Source organism: Nipponia nippon, unplaced genomic scaffold (genome assembly GCF_047370975.1).
Source record: "Nipponia nippon isolate SJK-2023a ecotype South Korea unplaced genomic scaffold, ASM4737097v1 scaffold_5, whole genome shotgun sequence".
NCBI classification, from domain to species: Eukaryota; Metazoa; Chordata; class Aves; order Pelecaniformes; family Threskiornithidae; genus Nipponia; species Nipponia nippon.
The window spans coordinates 14,817,973-14,834,025 of NW_028262369.1; the positions used below are offsets into that span (position 1 = coordinate 14,817,973).

Below are 16,053 nucleotides of genomic sequence, written 5' to 3' on the forward strand. Positions count from 1 at the left end.
TATTAATGAATCTTTCTCCAACTCTCATTAAGGAGGGGGATTGTCATTTCTCTCCTGAAAACTGAGGTTTCGGAAAAATAACAAAACAAATAATAAGGTAAGAAGGGAAAAATATTAAGGCTGGTAATTAATCAGTTAAAGAATGAATGAAACAAAGTGTTCTACTTGGAAAGGAGGGCTTCTGTCTGGGCAGCCCATAAAAATCTGTTAAATCCATTGCATTTCCATTCCTTGCCCACCGAGTTAGCTACCACAACCACAATCCCGCTGCAGAGGTGCTGGGACTCAGATCAGCGTGAGCCAGTTTTGCAAGAAAGCACCGATGCTCAATATTCATGAGACACTGCTAACACCAGGACAGCTTCATCACACTGAACTCTGCGCCTGTCAAACAAATGATTTTTTTTTTTTAAATCTTACTCAGTATTTCATAATACTACAGAATTTTTAATGACAGCAATATTTTTCTGTTGTTGCTGCCTTTATCCTCCACCCCCATCTCCAGCTAAGCTAAGCACAGCACTGCCACACTCTTTAATTATGAGCATATCAATTTTCCTGTGACTTCCATAAATATTTTAACAAAGTGGCGGATACCAAGAGTTTAAAGTTGTGAGTTTATTGCATATGTAACAAAAATGAACATGACCTCCTGGGTCCAGCCTACTATACAATCACTGCTTATTCCAGCTGGTTCCATAACCACATTAAATAGAACTAGTTTTTCTTTAAATACTTTGATTTAGACATAAAATGAAACATTAGTGTACAACTTTCACAAAATAAATCTGCAATAAAAACAGTGGGAAGAATAACAAGGATAGCAGCAATACTTAAACATGACATTACAAAATAATAAATTAAAAAAATACATTATAAAGTGGTTGAGGAACAAAAAAATTAACAAATTAAAAACAGATCCATACTGTGTTTCTGGGAACTTGCTGTGCCACACGGCCCTGAACCTGGGCACCGGCTCCAGAGGGCCCGGTGGCTGGATCACTAATTTACCAGATCTGTTGGATTTCCTAACCACCTCGACTTGAACTAAGTACATACTGCTGAGCAAACGCTGATTTCACCATCTGGAGCTTCGAGCAGCCTTTTTGAAGCAGGGTCTCGTCTAACATAATGCCCAAGTTAACACTAACATTCATAAAACAGTCTCGTTTCTTCCCGATTTAAAACACGAGCAAAGTGGTGGTTTCCTACATCCCTGAGCATATAGTATATAGGCTGATGAGCAGTATCAGGGCAAGCATGGAAGGTCTGTGCCAATGGACCAGCTTTTAGGTTTGCCTTTAGGACAGGAACAAAAGACACACTGTACCTTGTATTTCCTTCAGGTCAGATCCAAGAGTATCCGTGTACAAGGTGGAACACGTGATGACAAAATGAACACCAGACTTGATGTTATTCTTTGGGCAAGTTTGAGAAGTAACAACCAGTTCAAGTGCTGGCAGACCAAGTGGGAATAAACATACAAATTCAGACAGCTGAGGTTATCCGAACAGCTCCCGAGACCTCAGAGAGTCAGTGGCTCAAGCCATGCAAACTCTTGTTTGCATTTCAGCCTTCCCTGGCCTTGAAGCCAGCCGTAGGAAGAACAAGCCAGCGCTTAAAACTCATTCTGCCTCACTTTATTTTCCTCCATCCACCCAACCAGCTTTAAGGCCTGCCTCAAATGCATGTACAGAACAATACAAAAAAATGTCTTCATCGTCACTGAAGTGGCACAAAATTGCAAAGACAACACGATGGGAGAGGTGGTGAAGCTGTTCAAAAGAGAACTGAAAGAATTAAAAAGACAGTGCCCTATTCTCGTTACTGTCAGCATGGAGGAGGTACCTTGACAAGGGCTTTTAAATACAGCAAAAAACAGACGGACTTTTCAAAACAACAATCCTTGCCTATTCTTATTTTGTGCATTCAATAAAACACTGACCTAGCAAAGACATTAGGAACTATCATATGCCAACTGTGTCATTGACATAAAGCTACTTGACCTATAGATCTCCAAATCAAGGGCCTTTACCTTCACCTCGCTTGGTTTTTACTGAGCCAGTTGTGCCGCACGTAGAGCTTGCGTGATAGGATTTTTGTTAGTAGTGGGCTTTATTATCTGGGTTTTTTTTTTTTTTTAAACTCTTTTAGTGAAAAATCCACATGAGACTGCATGCAAAGCTTTTGGGCAATAACCCATTTTGCTTTTTTTTTTCCTTCCTTTTTTTTTTTCCCCCCTCTCCTATCTGACTGGTTTATTGCACATTCAAACGTACTGAAAGGATTAAATACACTCTATGAACAGGTACGACTTCACAGCCATTTTGAAAAGCCAGGGCTGTGAGGATTCTGCTACTCAGCCCAAGACCGTACAGATGCTTCTCTGCAGACAGTCGCATTTCCTCTCTTTTCTGCAAAAGAGTCACAGTTTCATTTACGTCCCAACAACCAGTACTGCAGAAACTGGTCCCCAAGTGCCAGAAGATTCCTATAGAACGTGGGTCTAAGTATGCCTCTCCTGTACAGTCTTGCAGGATGCGCATCTTTAGCCACCCCGTGCAAATCTCACAATATGGTACAATTTTACACCTCCAATGCAATCCTTACTCCCAACAACAAATCACAACAATTATGGTCAATGGTAAAAAGAAAACCACAAACAAACCAGAGAAAGATGCCAGGGTTTTGACAAGTGTCTACTTTCTGTCCTATCACAGTTTAAAGCTATTATCAAATTAAATTAAAAAAAGACAAAATAGAAGTATTCCAGTAGACATCTTCTAAGAACGGTCTCTTACCCACAGCTGAATTTCAATGCACTATTTCATAAACATAACATCTGTTAAATGTTTCAGCAATGAATCTCTCTAAAAATCAGGCTTGCCAAAGAAAAAAAATCCTATACAAGCAAGTCTGCTTTACTTAAGTTTAGACATGTTTGACAGATAACTGGGTCTTTCTGAAGCTGTGTTATTTGTTAAAATACTGTCTCGTCTTGGTGTGCAAACTGGAAAAAAATGTTAGTGATTCAGGTATTTGATTTGGTTTTGTTTCCCCTGGGAAGTCGTTTTAGCAATGTGTTAGAGAACAAACCTTTTAATATTAGTTTCAAATATTTGAAAAAATCGCCTTATATGGCTCTCTGGAGAAATCTTCATCCCTACAGAACTGAAGTAATAAATTCTTCCAATAGCTTTCCATAACATTTAAAATGTACTCGCTATATAGTTACCCTTTTACCTCAACCTCCAAATAAACCTTTCCCAAGGCCAAAAACTTCAGAACAGAAGTCTGCTCTGTTAACTTAGCTTTCAGCGATTTCCATGTGAGTTTTAGAATTTGAAGTCACACAAACACATCTCGGGTAAAACAGTGGCACAGAAATCACAGCTTTGGGACTGAATAGATTTTTATCCTCTGTCTCCTCCTTTCAAGGCTTCTCTGCAAGGTACTTACATCTGAATGAACTATGGAAAGTAATTCTGCAGGAGGAAATAGTTGTTTTCATGTGCAAAACAATTAGATTTCAGCCAGGACAACCAAAAAGAAATCATACAATACCATGTAAGCTGTCCCAGATTCCTTCACTTTTCTCAAGGTGAGCCACGGCTTCCACTGGGAGCTTCCTGCTAAGGCAGAGCTTGGATTTCTTTACCTGTCAGTTAAATGTTCATACGGAGGTATTTTCTGCTAGAAGTTTACTTTTTAAACAGGTGTTTAAAATGTGCAATGCAAATTCCAGTGCCAGTCAGACACTCTGCACCCGCCGGACTCTACAAGGGCTCAAGCTTGATTTAAGACAAACTAACCAGGTACACCTACCAGTTGCAAGTCCTCAGCAAATCAAGCTCATTCTTAATTACACTTCGATTCTCCTGTTAAAAAAACCCACAGGTCACTGACTCTATCACAATATGTGTTACAAATCTAGCAGAATATCCTGTGTAACCAAAGCCAAATGCTGAGCTTGGCTGCATTTCATTTTATGGAGGATGGAAGAAGAGGGAAGGGGTTATTGTAACAAAGGGGAGAAAATAGAGTTGGAAACCACCAACAAAAGCCCCGACCCCCACCCTCATCCACCAGTGGCGGAAGGGAAACAGCCCCATCTCTAAGTTGTCTAGAGTTCCGATGCTTCAGACAGCTTAGCAGGAAGTTCACAGCAAGCTTCTTCTAGCTTTTGATTTGGTGGTCCATGAGCTAGCATCTGTTTCCTTTGGTTGCTTTTTCACTCCACAGCAAACCCACAAGTCTCTTCCACAGCTGTCAACAGCTTCTCATAAAGCTTCTCGTATGACTCATAAGGCGGAATGTCAATCCGGTTAAAGCTAGAGGTAAAATAACAACACATTGCAGCATATGAATCTAAAATACTTATTGAAAAAAAAAATCTAGATCAGCTACATATAGACAGAATTTGTAAAAATCAAAGAAAACCTCAGCCACCTCAGTGGCCAAAGGAGACAAGATAAAAAAAAACCAACCACCCCATACTTCTGCAACAGGAATGCACAACTTAATAGGGCAGCGTTTGGGAGGAGGAGGCAGGTGGCAGATGTAGGAGACTTGCAAATAAAGCAAGACATCAGACAGGCCTACTCCCTGCTCTGCCTGCAGACAATCTGTGCCTCCGCTGAAACGATTTCTTGTCTCTGATAGAGTGAGACTTCCATACAAGAGCTCAGTTCTGCACCTATACTGTACCAATAGCACGCTTTTCCTACATTTTACATCTGAAAGCTATTCTTTGTAACCCTGGATGAGGACTCACTGCTGTGAGTCATTTCTCGGTGAATACTTTTGCTGAACACGTAGAAATAAACTTACAAATTTCTCACTACCCAGAATAATCAACTCTAGGATAAACAAAACCCACAGATAATATAGAAGACAAATCAAACTATAAGTTGTCGATTGTTTTGCTGGCTGCAGAGTACAGATATTCCCAAGCTAGCAGAGCACACTTGGATTCATCTGTGCATGTCACATGGCTAATCCATAGCCTGGACCAACAGAGGTGACTCCTTTAAACCAAGGCAAAGGGAAAGCAAGCATCGACATGCAGAATGTTTTCATCTTACCAAGTGTGGGCTTTTGGAAGGTTGTCTGTGTTTGCATCTATTAAATGGATGGTAAACAGTCTGGGTCCTGCAGCGCCTGTAGAACCTTACAGACAGACATTCTAGTTAATGCACTTCAACAAAACATCATTCATGCACACCGATTTTGCCACTTCTAAAAAGGCAAGAGAGAAAATTACAGTTCCAGCTGCAAACGTAAGTATGTCATAGGCTAAATCTGTAGATCAGATTTGCAGCTGATGAAGGGATGGCAGAAGTGTTAGGGCTGTTCATGACAATGAATTTGCAGACTAGTATTTTGGAAAGCTGCTAAATTTTATATTAACAAAGGTGCACCTTGATAAATGAAAGGACTTAAGTGCAAGAAGGTTTTCCTTGTAGAACAGAACTATGTATTTTAAGTTTCACCATAAGTTTACTGTCAGCCGATAGATGAAACATTACCAGGAGAATCACAACAGCCTAGGGCACTGCCACCTTTCCTGATGAAAAAAACTGCAATTTTTGAGGAACTCGTTTTAGTCTAATGATTTGCTGCCAAATAAACAATGAAGGGAATACAATTTTCATGTGAAGAAGTTGTTCAGTCAGCTCTCTGATCATGTGTGTGCTTGCATGCAATTATTTTAACAGTCCAGAGAGTTGTAGGAGACTGATAAGCTAATACTGACACCAGTCAAAGGGCTACACGATGACAGATCGACCAGCTTGTATCACTATCAGCAACGGCTAAAGTGTTCGCCATCAGCAGAGCTGCTGACAAATGAAAAACTGCTCTTTGGATCTGAAGTTTGTAAGTGCTTGAGTTATCCAGTAATACACTGATATTCTACAAGGGGCTAGTAAATACCACACCATTTTTATCTCTGTCTCCCACCACAGATTAACTCAGCCTCCACATCAGTCACCTTGTAAAGCCTTGAAACCTTGAAGTGGGACACGCGTCGAACCTGTCACAAACTGCAGCAACCTTGCCCTTCTTTCTTCATCAAATGTTTCCACTGCTTGCCAGAACCACTTCACGATATTGCTATCTGCCATGCAGTGCTTTAGACGTGTGTTTGACTTCCAGTCATTCAGGTCTATCTTATCCAGGCCTCCTATGATTAGCTGTTAAAGGATTAGAAAACGCTTTAACATTCAGAGTTGTTTCAGGTTTGCAGCTCTAAAAACATACATCCAACCATTTCACAAAGCCTAGCATTCTTTACACGCTTGAACCACCTTTTTGGTGCACGGTAATGTTCCAAAACAGCTTGGAACGGGCAGTAAATCTTTCCAGTTAAAATGCAATGAAACCAGTCAAAGAGTACACTTACCAGAACCAGAATTTTCACAAGAAGCGAGAGCCAGAAGCCCATTCAAGACCTGCTTTGTTAAATCTATCCTACCTGATAAGCACAGCATATCTTTATGAGGGTACAGCGCAGACTTGGAAGAAGGCATGCCATCTACTGTGCTACACAATGTCATTGTCCTGATGCAGGTTTGTCTTAGAGGTGCCAATGCCAACTACGACAGAATTCTGCTCGGTTTATGGTAACATCCTACTTGGTTTGTTGTTCCACAACAAACTACAGAAACTTTGCATCTGTTTTCTGATGTCGTTTGTGAGAGGCTCTAACACAGACCAGACATATTACTTCAATCTCTTTTCCAGATGACACCAGGTTGCAAAATACTGTAAAAGGAAGTCACTGCTGGCCATGAATCTAACCACCTCCCCTGGCAACGTCAAGTAAATGGCATAGAGAAAACTTCATCCCTCAAAACAAAACGTGCGTCATATTCTAAATTTCCCATAATATTCCATATTGAGGATCACATTTCTGAGAGCTACCATTTAACAGCTGCCTTTTTGTGCCACCAAGACAGCACCAACTTATACTCATTTACATTATTAGGACAGTTGTGACTGTTCTGACGCAGGCAGTATTGAAATATTTAATGGATTTTTAATCTGCCTTTTCAAGCAGCTAGCAAATGGAATGCAATAACTTCATGGGATTAATCAGCATGCACGAACAACTAGCACGAAGCTAGTGCTTCCAATACCACAAATGGTCCATATTCCACAGGTTGCCTTATTTTTTTTTAAAAGGCAAAAACAGAGGAAAAATTGCTATAACAAGAACTATTTTAAGAGGCAGCATTCTACATCTCAGGATTAAATGAGAAGACAAATTCATTTCTTTTCTATATGCTCTACACTTCTGTTTTAGTCCCTGTAAACCATGCCCTGCATGAATATAGAAACAGCCATGCATGAAAACAGTTACTGAAGAAAACAAGTTCTGGGGTAGATAACACGTTAGGTCTTGCCAACAATTCCTCAAACTTGCAGTACTCCCTCCCTGCTCAGACCACGTGCTTTGAGCATTAGTCTTTGGTTAGACAACATGGTGTATTTGTCTTTCCCTGTTTAAGTAGACCTCTCAATGTTATCCCAAAGAATGTCTAGAATAAACCAAAAAGGGTTTGGTTAAACAAATACACAGCTTTCTGGTACGTAAATTGGAATAAGTTTTGTGGGTTTGTTTGTTTTGTTTTTTTAGAATCAGTGCTTGATTGTGAATCAAACGTATTACAAAACAATATTCCATGTGAATAAAACACGTACCTCAAGCTCCTTCTGGTCGAAAGGCTTAAGGAGATGTTGAGGAATAAGTTCATTAAAACCTTTCTGCAGAGCCAGAAACTGTGCCTCTATTCCTCTCATAAATCGCCAGTTTACGTACAACCTGGGTGAAAAAGAAAGAAAAAGTCAGGGATGATGAGCTAGATAGGACTGGGCTTTTCAGAGCAAAGCTGGAAAATGCTTATTTTAGAGAGGAACTTGGTTTAATACACACATTTTGTATTATGAAAGAAGTGCTTATCCATTCCTTTTTCCATTGAAAATTAATTACTATACCATCAACAGAAACACCAAAGTACAATTCACAGCTTCCTCTTCCCAGGTCCTACAATAGGGCATTGTGTGAAAACGTTCATGTCATTTATGACTCAGGTACTTCCCCCCAAAATAATTATTTCATTAGTTTCACTATATAAAAAAAATGAATGTTTACTACCTTCTTTCCACTACATTTGCAGGATATATTTTTGTTCTGCAATACCTGACATATTCTTTCTTGTTCTCTTCTGTCACTGGAATATTCCTGCCGTTTGGCTTGAGTTCATGCTGTAAAATCCTCCCAAAAGCATTGTGTTCCACACAAAAAGTATGGTCCAGAACAGGGGTGATATCGTTCTCTCTGGCAATGGAAAGATAAAAGGTAAACCTAGTATTTTTGATGTTTTGATAACTCTTAGTGGTGATGCTGACAGTTTGTTATTTGAACACAGGTAGTCTTCAGGATAAACCTAGTAACTAGCCATCTGCATTTCACACCACTAGAGAAATATTGCCACGATCACCAATTTCTGTATAGCTTAATGAATGTTGAAGAGTCTGACCAGATATGAGTCATCCACCTAATTCTAGCAGTACTCACAATAATGAATTAAACCCCATATACACAAATGCACATACACGTATATATATTCTATTTTTTATATATATTATATATACACACAGAGCAATAAACTGATCTGCTGTCATGTATCAGTGTGAAGCACAGAAGAGAGAGCATGCAGTGAATTTCAAAGACATCAATAACTTTAAACACAAAGCAGAATTGCAGAGTCCCAGCGCTACACCAAATGGTGGATTTGGTTTTGAACTGTAAGTGTACAGAAGCCCAAATTAATTCAATTTATTTCCTTTTTAATTGAAGTTGGCTTTCTCTTGAACAAGGCTGTACTTTCCCTCAGAACTCCGTCCCGAGTTTGGATTTTGATACTGTGATATTCCACCACACCCATGCAATGTTTAATAATTTAGTATCTGCTTTGCTGCAAGGAGAGCTAACACAGAGTTTGCAGGATGAACTTCTCCTCAAGAACCTTGAGCTTGCTGACACAGAAACAGTAGTTTAATAATTTTGTCCAGATCTCCCCTGTTACAAGATTTTTGCAAACATTTTCTATAAAGCATATCTCACTATTGCCAACGTACGTATTGCAATACGTATTACTATTGCAATACGTACGTATTGGCAACGTATTGCCCATCTTCTCTACAGTGAGGCAATATATAAATACAGTACTTACAAGATCCAGACTAAACTTTTGTGTAATTCTGGGTCAACAGATTCCAGATCTGAGAGCTGAATGGGCTTCCCCAGCAGCTGTTTGTAAAAGGGAACCGTGAAACCACCATTGATATAGTGTCCATGGAACACAGCCAAACCCATTATCCGACCAACAAAATGGAAATAAGACAAATGGTCCTGCAGGGAGAGAGGAGAGGAAAATCAGGCAGCGGGAAGACACTGACATCTTGTGGTTGTATCTGTGCCATCAGTTGTATGTTCAGTGCGAGTTACCTGCAACCCTCTGGGCAAGAGGAGCCACCGTTTTTCCTCATAACATAACCAAGAACAGAACCATTTAAGGACTAAATGCCTCAAATAAGTCTCTGTGCATTACCTGACTAATAAATTGGATACAAGTCCTCTAGACCTCTCGAAGGGCAAAACTCGGGAAAAGAAAATGCCCATGAAATCTCCAGAATCCAAGATACGACAATTCCAAACAAGTTAGTTTATTCTTTGATTAACCATCAAAATCTTTTTGCTCTTGAGGAAGCAGGCCACGTGCTTGTTTCCTTCATGTCTTTCATGTTGCTTATAAACTGACTTTTGAAAACTGAGGCGTAAGTCCTACGGTTGAGATTCTTCCAATCTATCTCCCCCATCTTACAGAGCAAATGTCAGGAAATGTCACGTCAGAAAAAATTCCCCTATACTAATACAGAATTGCTGCTCCTTTTAAGGTCTGCATCAATACAATTCCTCCAGTGAGGAAAGGAGAGAGGAAAAAAAAAAAAAAAAAGCAAGCACAGCAGCTTATTGAGAAAGGGCAAGGCAGGCATGCAAGTCCCTACAGTCATGGGGTGAACACTGCTTAGGATGCAACGCTGTTTACACAACCGCCTGCATTCACTGTGAAGATAAATTTCACCTATGGATATCTTCTCAGAATCATCGTGCATCCCAGTCAGTACCGAGGAGTCTCAAAGAAATGAGATACTTATCAAAGGATACCTCCTGTCTCGTGTTTTTCATTTCTGAACAAAACCCCTCTGCTTCATATTATATCAATATAAGACTCATTAACACATTCTTATTCTGCTTTACCCTTCAGTTTACACTCTTGTCATGGAAGAACAGCTACAACAAAAAACTGCAGGGGACCTCTGTTAAAGTAGGTAAGTTGCTCAGAAGTTAGTACTTACAGGATTGATAGAAGAGTCTGGATTGATTTGCAGCATGTAAATATTATCCGTGGAGTACTGGAAGAGTCCATAATAGGGATTCAACATTTCATGGCACAGTAAATACAACCATTCTCTGCCAAAAAAAAAAAAAAATAAAAAAAAAAATGGTATTTTAGAAGGGTGTAACTTACACTTAAAGTTTCAGGCAACACAATTATTGTGAAGCATCAAACTAGTCATCAGTTATGAAATGCTTACTTCAAAATCACATCACCTTGTACTGCCCTCCACTTGCAGACCAGAGAGGTATGCATAAAAACCCATAAAGTACCTTACTCCACTCACAGGCAGACTTGTTTTAGTTCAGAAGTACTGAAGGGATTAACATCAATTAGAGAAGCTATAGCAAGCTGTTAGACAATGTCATCAACAAATTGAGTCTGAACAAGACCCACTCCCAGAAAAATCTTGACTTTGTGGAGTTCGGATATTTGGAGACTAAGATCTGCTCCTCTGCAACCTGTACAGTACAAAGAAATATGCAAAAAGTCTGTTGTTTAAAATCAGCTCAATCACTGGAGGTGTTTAGAAAATCTGTTCTTCTGCAAATGCTCAATGACTAGAAAAACTCTGCTTTCAGCAGAGAGCCCAGAAGGGGCACAGAGACCAAACAAATTAAAAGAGGAGGGCTTAGGTAAATTCTCTCACCGCAGTAACGTACAAGGACAGGAACAGAACTAAAGCTATTTCTGACCTCCCAACTCACCATGACAAATACCCCTTTATTATTAAATTTGGATGCCCAGCCCAGGTTCAAAATATTCTGAGAGCGCTATCAACTTTAATGCTTACAAGTGGAGCAGTACCGATCTGAAAGAGTCTGTTGCAGCAAATGGGCAATTATGAAAGCCATCAGGGCAACAGGATGTCAACAGCAGAGACACTCAAGGTTGCCTCTGGTAAGGCAGCTCAGAATGTTCCAACTTCTTTCCTTTGTCCAGAGATGTGTTACTGAAAGACACCTAAGTGGGTGGTGTAGCCTTTGTTTAGGATTAGTTCATCTTCACTCCTGCTCCAACAGATCAGAGGACTCTCCTGAACGTGCCCGAGACCCACAGGAACCCCTGCTGTCTTGCAATCCTTTCGCTGGAAATCAGACAGGTGTATTTAACAGAACCTCTACTGTGATTTGGATTTGACTTCAGAGTCTATATGCTTCTTGAAAGACCTCACAATTTGAGCTGATCACACTTTCACTTATGAAACTGGAGCCTGCTGCTGGGATCAGCACTTTCTGCAATAAGATCAATAGCCTATCCTAAACAAGCCTTTTACACTCACTGGGTAATGGTGATGAAAACAGAGGACGTATGGGGAAGAGGGGAAACAGAAACACCTCAAAGTGGCATTAATTCTGATGTCGATAAAGATTAACCTTGCTCATTTTACCCTAACAATACTACGGCATCATGAAACAGGTATATATCTCATAACAAAGAACTCTAAAGTGAATGATAGTTTCCTTCGCTAACAGTCCGTAAAGGCCTGCTGAGTGTTGCCAAGGTTAAGTGAATTTAGGGGAAAGGTAATTCTGGCAGGGGGAGATCATGACCACGGACTCAAGGACCACCCACCCAAGAAACCCACCGACCCAAAAGATTAAGGAAGTAAAGGTCTCAAGAATCATAGTAAGCATGCGTAGTAATTTACATGGCAGGTGAAGAATTTTAACCAATCATTTAACAAAGTGACAATGAATATGTATTAGACGATTGTATAAATAACTGTTAGTTTACATCAATGGTGTGCTGGTTTGTACCATGCACCCATATTTGCGTATTTATGTAATAAAGGAAAATACCTCGACTCTGTGTGTGAATTGGGCAATGCACACTGGGTAATGGACCCAAGTTTTTGGGACAACAATTCCAGTAACGTTCCCAAATGCAAGGCAAACCAAATCATGTAGTGCAAGCCTTTGACACCAGGAGGGCTGTAGGACAACTGTTAAATCACATGCTTCCACTTTCCAATCTACCATGAAATGAAGACTGAACCTACGACCACTACCTATAAACTAGATCACAAATAATTCAAATATACTATTAACAGATAATTTGAAAGGGAATTTTATCAGCCACAGGTCACTTTAAGGAAAACTTTACAGCTGAAAAGTGTCAGACAAACCCCCAAATCTCACCTTGCTACTCCTCCATAATCCAGGCCTTCCTCTCCTCGAAATTTCACCATAAGCCTCTTTTTCAAGTCCTTTGGCCTCATCTTCATTATCTGACGGTAGGATTCCTGTATGTGTATTTTTACAGTTAGACATTTTATTTCCTTCCTATAATTAAGTCTACTAAGATGCATTACTGTAATACATAGATTGTTACTCAACTACAGAAAACATTATTCTGTTAAAGTGCTAATCTGAAGCAAATTCCAATGAGAACTTTATAACACTTGGTGGTATTCACCACCTCTTTTGTCAAGCAGACTTGCTATAATCAGTTTTACTTAACTCTTGAGTTACAAAAGCTGCTAATAGTAGTAAAAAAACCAATCAAATACCTCAAATATTTCCTCTCTGGATACTTCAATGCGGCAGTGACCAGCCTGTGGTTGCTGAAGAGAGAGCTCATGTCTAAGAACTTTCAACTTTTGTACCAAGTCTCTCTCATATCTTTGTGCAGGCAACTCCTCACCATCTTCTAGTGACCCCTCATTTGGAGCTGGCAAAGGCTGCTGGCTGGGCTCTTTTAGCTGGCATTGATGGCTGTGAAAGAAAAGTAAAATATTTATTCTGGAAGCATAACAATAGGGAATATGTAAAACAATAATGGAAGAACTGATTAAGCTTCTGTAAGAGGAACCTGGAGTGAAATGTATATTCAGCTGGGTAACTTCTACAGCATCATTACCCTACATTCAGGGACATAAGGAATACGGATATTTACAATAAAGAGTTTCAGCATTTTTCAGCTCAGTTTTTATATGGCAATACATTGTGGAAGGCTGTGGAGCATGATCACTGAATGCTAACTGAGCAGTAATTAAAAAGTTTGTGTGGTATTTCTCCCATATAGTGACAACTTTCCAGACTATAACATGAAAACAGACCGCTAATGGAACAAACAACAGCTTTGTAAATGGAACTATCTAACAACTGCAATGAATTTTATTCCAGCTCCATGCAAAATAAAGCTGGGGATTCTTGACACAGTAAAAGTACTGCATCTATGGTTATTAAAAGAGAAAGATGTACTTGTCCCAAATAGCTGCAGCTTCATACATTCAACTATCCTCACCTATCAGTGCTTTATTTGGGTTATGGAGCAATGATTTTTTAGATACAGAGATTCCCCAGCTGGTTTCAACCACAGACAACTCAGATCCAGGAAAAAGTCTGATCTTGGGCACAACAAGCACCGCCAGGCTGCTTCCAGGGTCCATTCTGTAACAGTTCAGCTGCCTTTGCATGATGCAGAGCTTGAGCTTATTAAATCCTGCTAAACCTGAGCTGGCTCTGCACAGCACCAGGCAACCAGACTCCAGCTGGCTTTGTACTCCTGTTGTCTGGAGCTCATGGGAGCATGAAGCCAGTTCAGGTCTAGCATAGCTAGCACAGAGCTAGAACTCCTAATCCAGACAGGGATGAGCTGATTGCTGTGGAACCGCCTGGCAAACCCTCTACCCCACACCCCAGCATTTCCAGAACTGCATATTTGCTCCAGCACAGCTTGGTGCAATTTTGTCAACCAGCTTAGAGAGATCAGTGTTGTGCTGAAATAAGCAAGCCCTCCCTTAAATCTGAGGAGTGCAAAGCATAGTAAAAACATTTTTGAAGAGTCTCTGCAAAAAGCTTAGATAAAACCAGCACTGAGAACCAATGCTCGGACCCTGACTAGATCATCGGTGGCATCTGTTCCCCCATATTGTTATCATGCGGTTTTTCAACCCTTCATGACTCCTAGACTGTAGTTAAAACTATACAAAAATAAAAGGTTTAAGAATTCAAACTTGACAAGAATTATTTATCAGGCAAGGTTCTTACTTCATGATGTGATGTAGTCGCGGATCCGTGAATTGTGTGGTTCTGTTGTTATGATCTACAAAATATATTCTTCCTGAAACTGTACTTCTAACTTCCCAGCCTGGAGGCAAAGGTCCTAGTTCATCACAATTCACACTGTTAAGGTCTCTAAGGGGCAAAGCAAACAAAGTGTTAAAGCACTTCTGAAGTTAAGATGAAACCAATTTACATTCAGGGGAGAGGGGGGAATGAATTTGGTGCTCAGTGATTCTAGGCTATGAAAGTCTTAGGAAGGACAGAATAGCGATTTTAATCCTGTCTTTTTAGAATCCTCAATCTAGGCAATGCAACTCCCTGTATATGCGCTGTACACAAACAGAAAGGTAAATCAAGAAAACACCTTCTGTCTTTGAAAGGCTTTGAAAGTAACGAAGCCATACAGCTCAATATGCAACATCATCATTTAAGTGATGACAGGGCTTCTGAGGGCTGTAAAAGGAGGAAGAGACATTTTTTCATAGCAAAAATTTCACAGAAAAATTCCCATTAACACTATTGTGATCCACGTGCAGAAAAGCAAACAATTAACTAAAGACCTCTGAACCAACCACTGTCTCCAAACACCCAATAAGTTAAGAGGCTAAGGCAGCCAAATACTAAGATCACAAAAAAAACCCCACCCCAACAAAAAAAACTCCTCTTTAATTAGACAAGGTTAGAATCCTAACTATTTGACTGATAAGTCATTGAGAGTAAGGCTTTACCAACACATTCATCCCTTTCATCCTAGATAAATTTTGGGTATCATTCTAAGTGCTGCTAAAGGTACTCACTCACTTTCAGGTAGTGTTTGAATTCAGTACACAGGATATATTTACACCTAGAAAACTGAAAACACTTAAGGCCCCAGCCACCTAATACAGGAAAACGCTAAGATTGGCAAGAAAAGGAAGGAGGGAAACCCAAAGATTATTTTTAGACAGAAAAGCTATTGTTAAGTAAAGTATTCTCTAGACAGCTGGCATGGATTCATCCATTATCCAGGATTGAAGACACCACTATGTATTTCCTTACCTAAATCTAACCATGCAACATCAGTATAAACGAGTAAACTGAGAGGCTTTACAAAGGTAGAAACACTTTGTACACCAAAGGCTTCATTAGAGTCAGAGTGAGTATAAGCCAGCAGGGGATACAGGCAGACAGACAAGCCTTTGTTAGGCTCCTTAAAGAAGATTATGGTTGTAACCATTTGTTTCAATCAGCTGTGCATCTGAAAGTACTGTAGAGATCTGATTACATCAAGTTTTAACCTACATCTGTGCTAAATGCCAAGGTTAGGTTTTTGCACTGCAAGTTGGTAGTATGAAAGCCACCTTTACCTAAAATAAGAGTGACCTGTGACTCACAAGGCACTGTTCTGTCCACTTACATTACTGGTCCTGAAAACCTGGCTCTAAGATTTGTTGAAAGAAGAAGCAATACCTTTCATTAGGCCAACCAGCATCATTGGAAGAAAAGACAAGGCTTTGGGCACACAAGCCTGACACGAGTGACATGAAGAATAAGCATTGTCATTTTTTCTTCCAACGATACCAGCTAATCTAACATCA

The 16,053-nt window shown here is 39.9% G+C and overlaps 1 protein-coding gene across 4 annotated transcripts in view; it reads right to left on the reverse strand.

Moving 5' to 3' along the window:
• Positions 1-2,095: 2,095 nt before the first annotated feature.
• The window catches only part of SMURF1 (SMAD specific E3 ubiquitin protein ligase 1), a 46,395-nt gene continuing 32,437 nt past the window's right edge, over positions 2,096-16,053 (reverse strand). For 2 of the 4 annotated variants that reach the window (XM_087734447.1, XM_087734445.1), the window contains exons 9-18: positions 14,462-14,608; positions 12,979-13,183; positions 12,608-12,711; positions 10,426-10,540; positions 9,240-9,418; positions 8,204-8,341; positions 7,705-7,825; positions 5,993-6,194; positions 5,085-5,160; positions 2,096-4,331 (exon numbers count right to left, since the gene is read on the reverse strand). In XM_087734447.1, the coding sequence (XP_087590573.1) occupies positions 4,232-4,331; positions 5,085-5,160; positions 5,993-6,194; positions 7,705-7,825; positions 8,204-8,341; positions 9,240-9,418; positions 10,426-10,540; positions 12,608-12,711; positions 12,979-13,183; positions 14,462-14,608 (1,387 nt within the window). In that variant the 3' untranslated portion in view covers positions 2,096-4,231. Of the gene's footprint in view, positions 4,332-5,084; positions 5,170-5,992; positions 6,195-7,704; positions 7,826-8,203; positions 8,342-9,239; positions 9,419-10,425; positions 10,541-12,607; positions 12,712-12,978; positions 13,184-14,461; positions 14,609-16,053 lie in introns of all 4 variants that reach the window. The other 2 variants (XM_087734446.1, XM_087734444.1) reach the window with 1 other exon arrangement.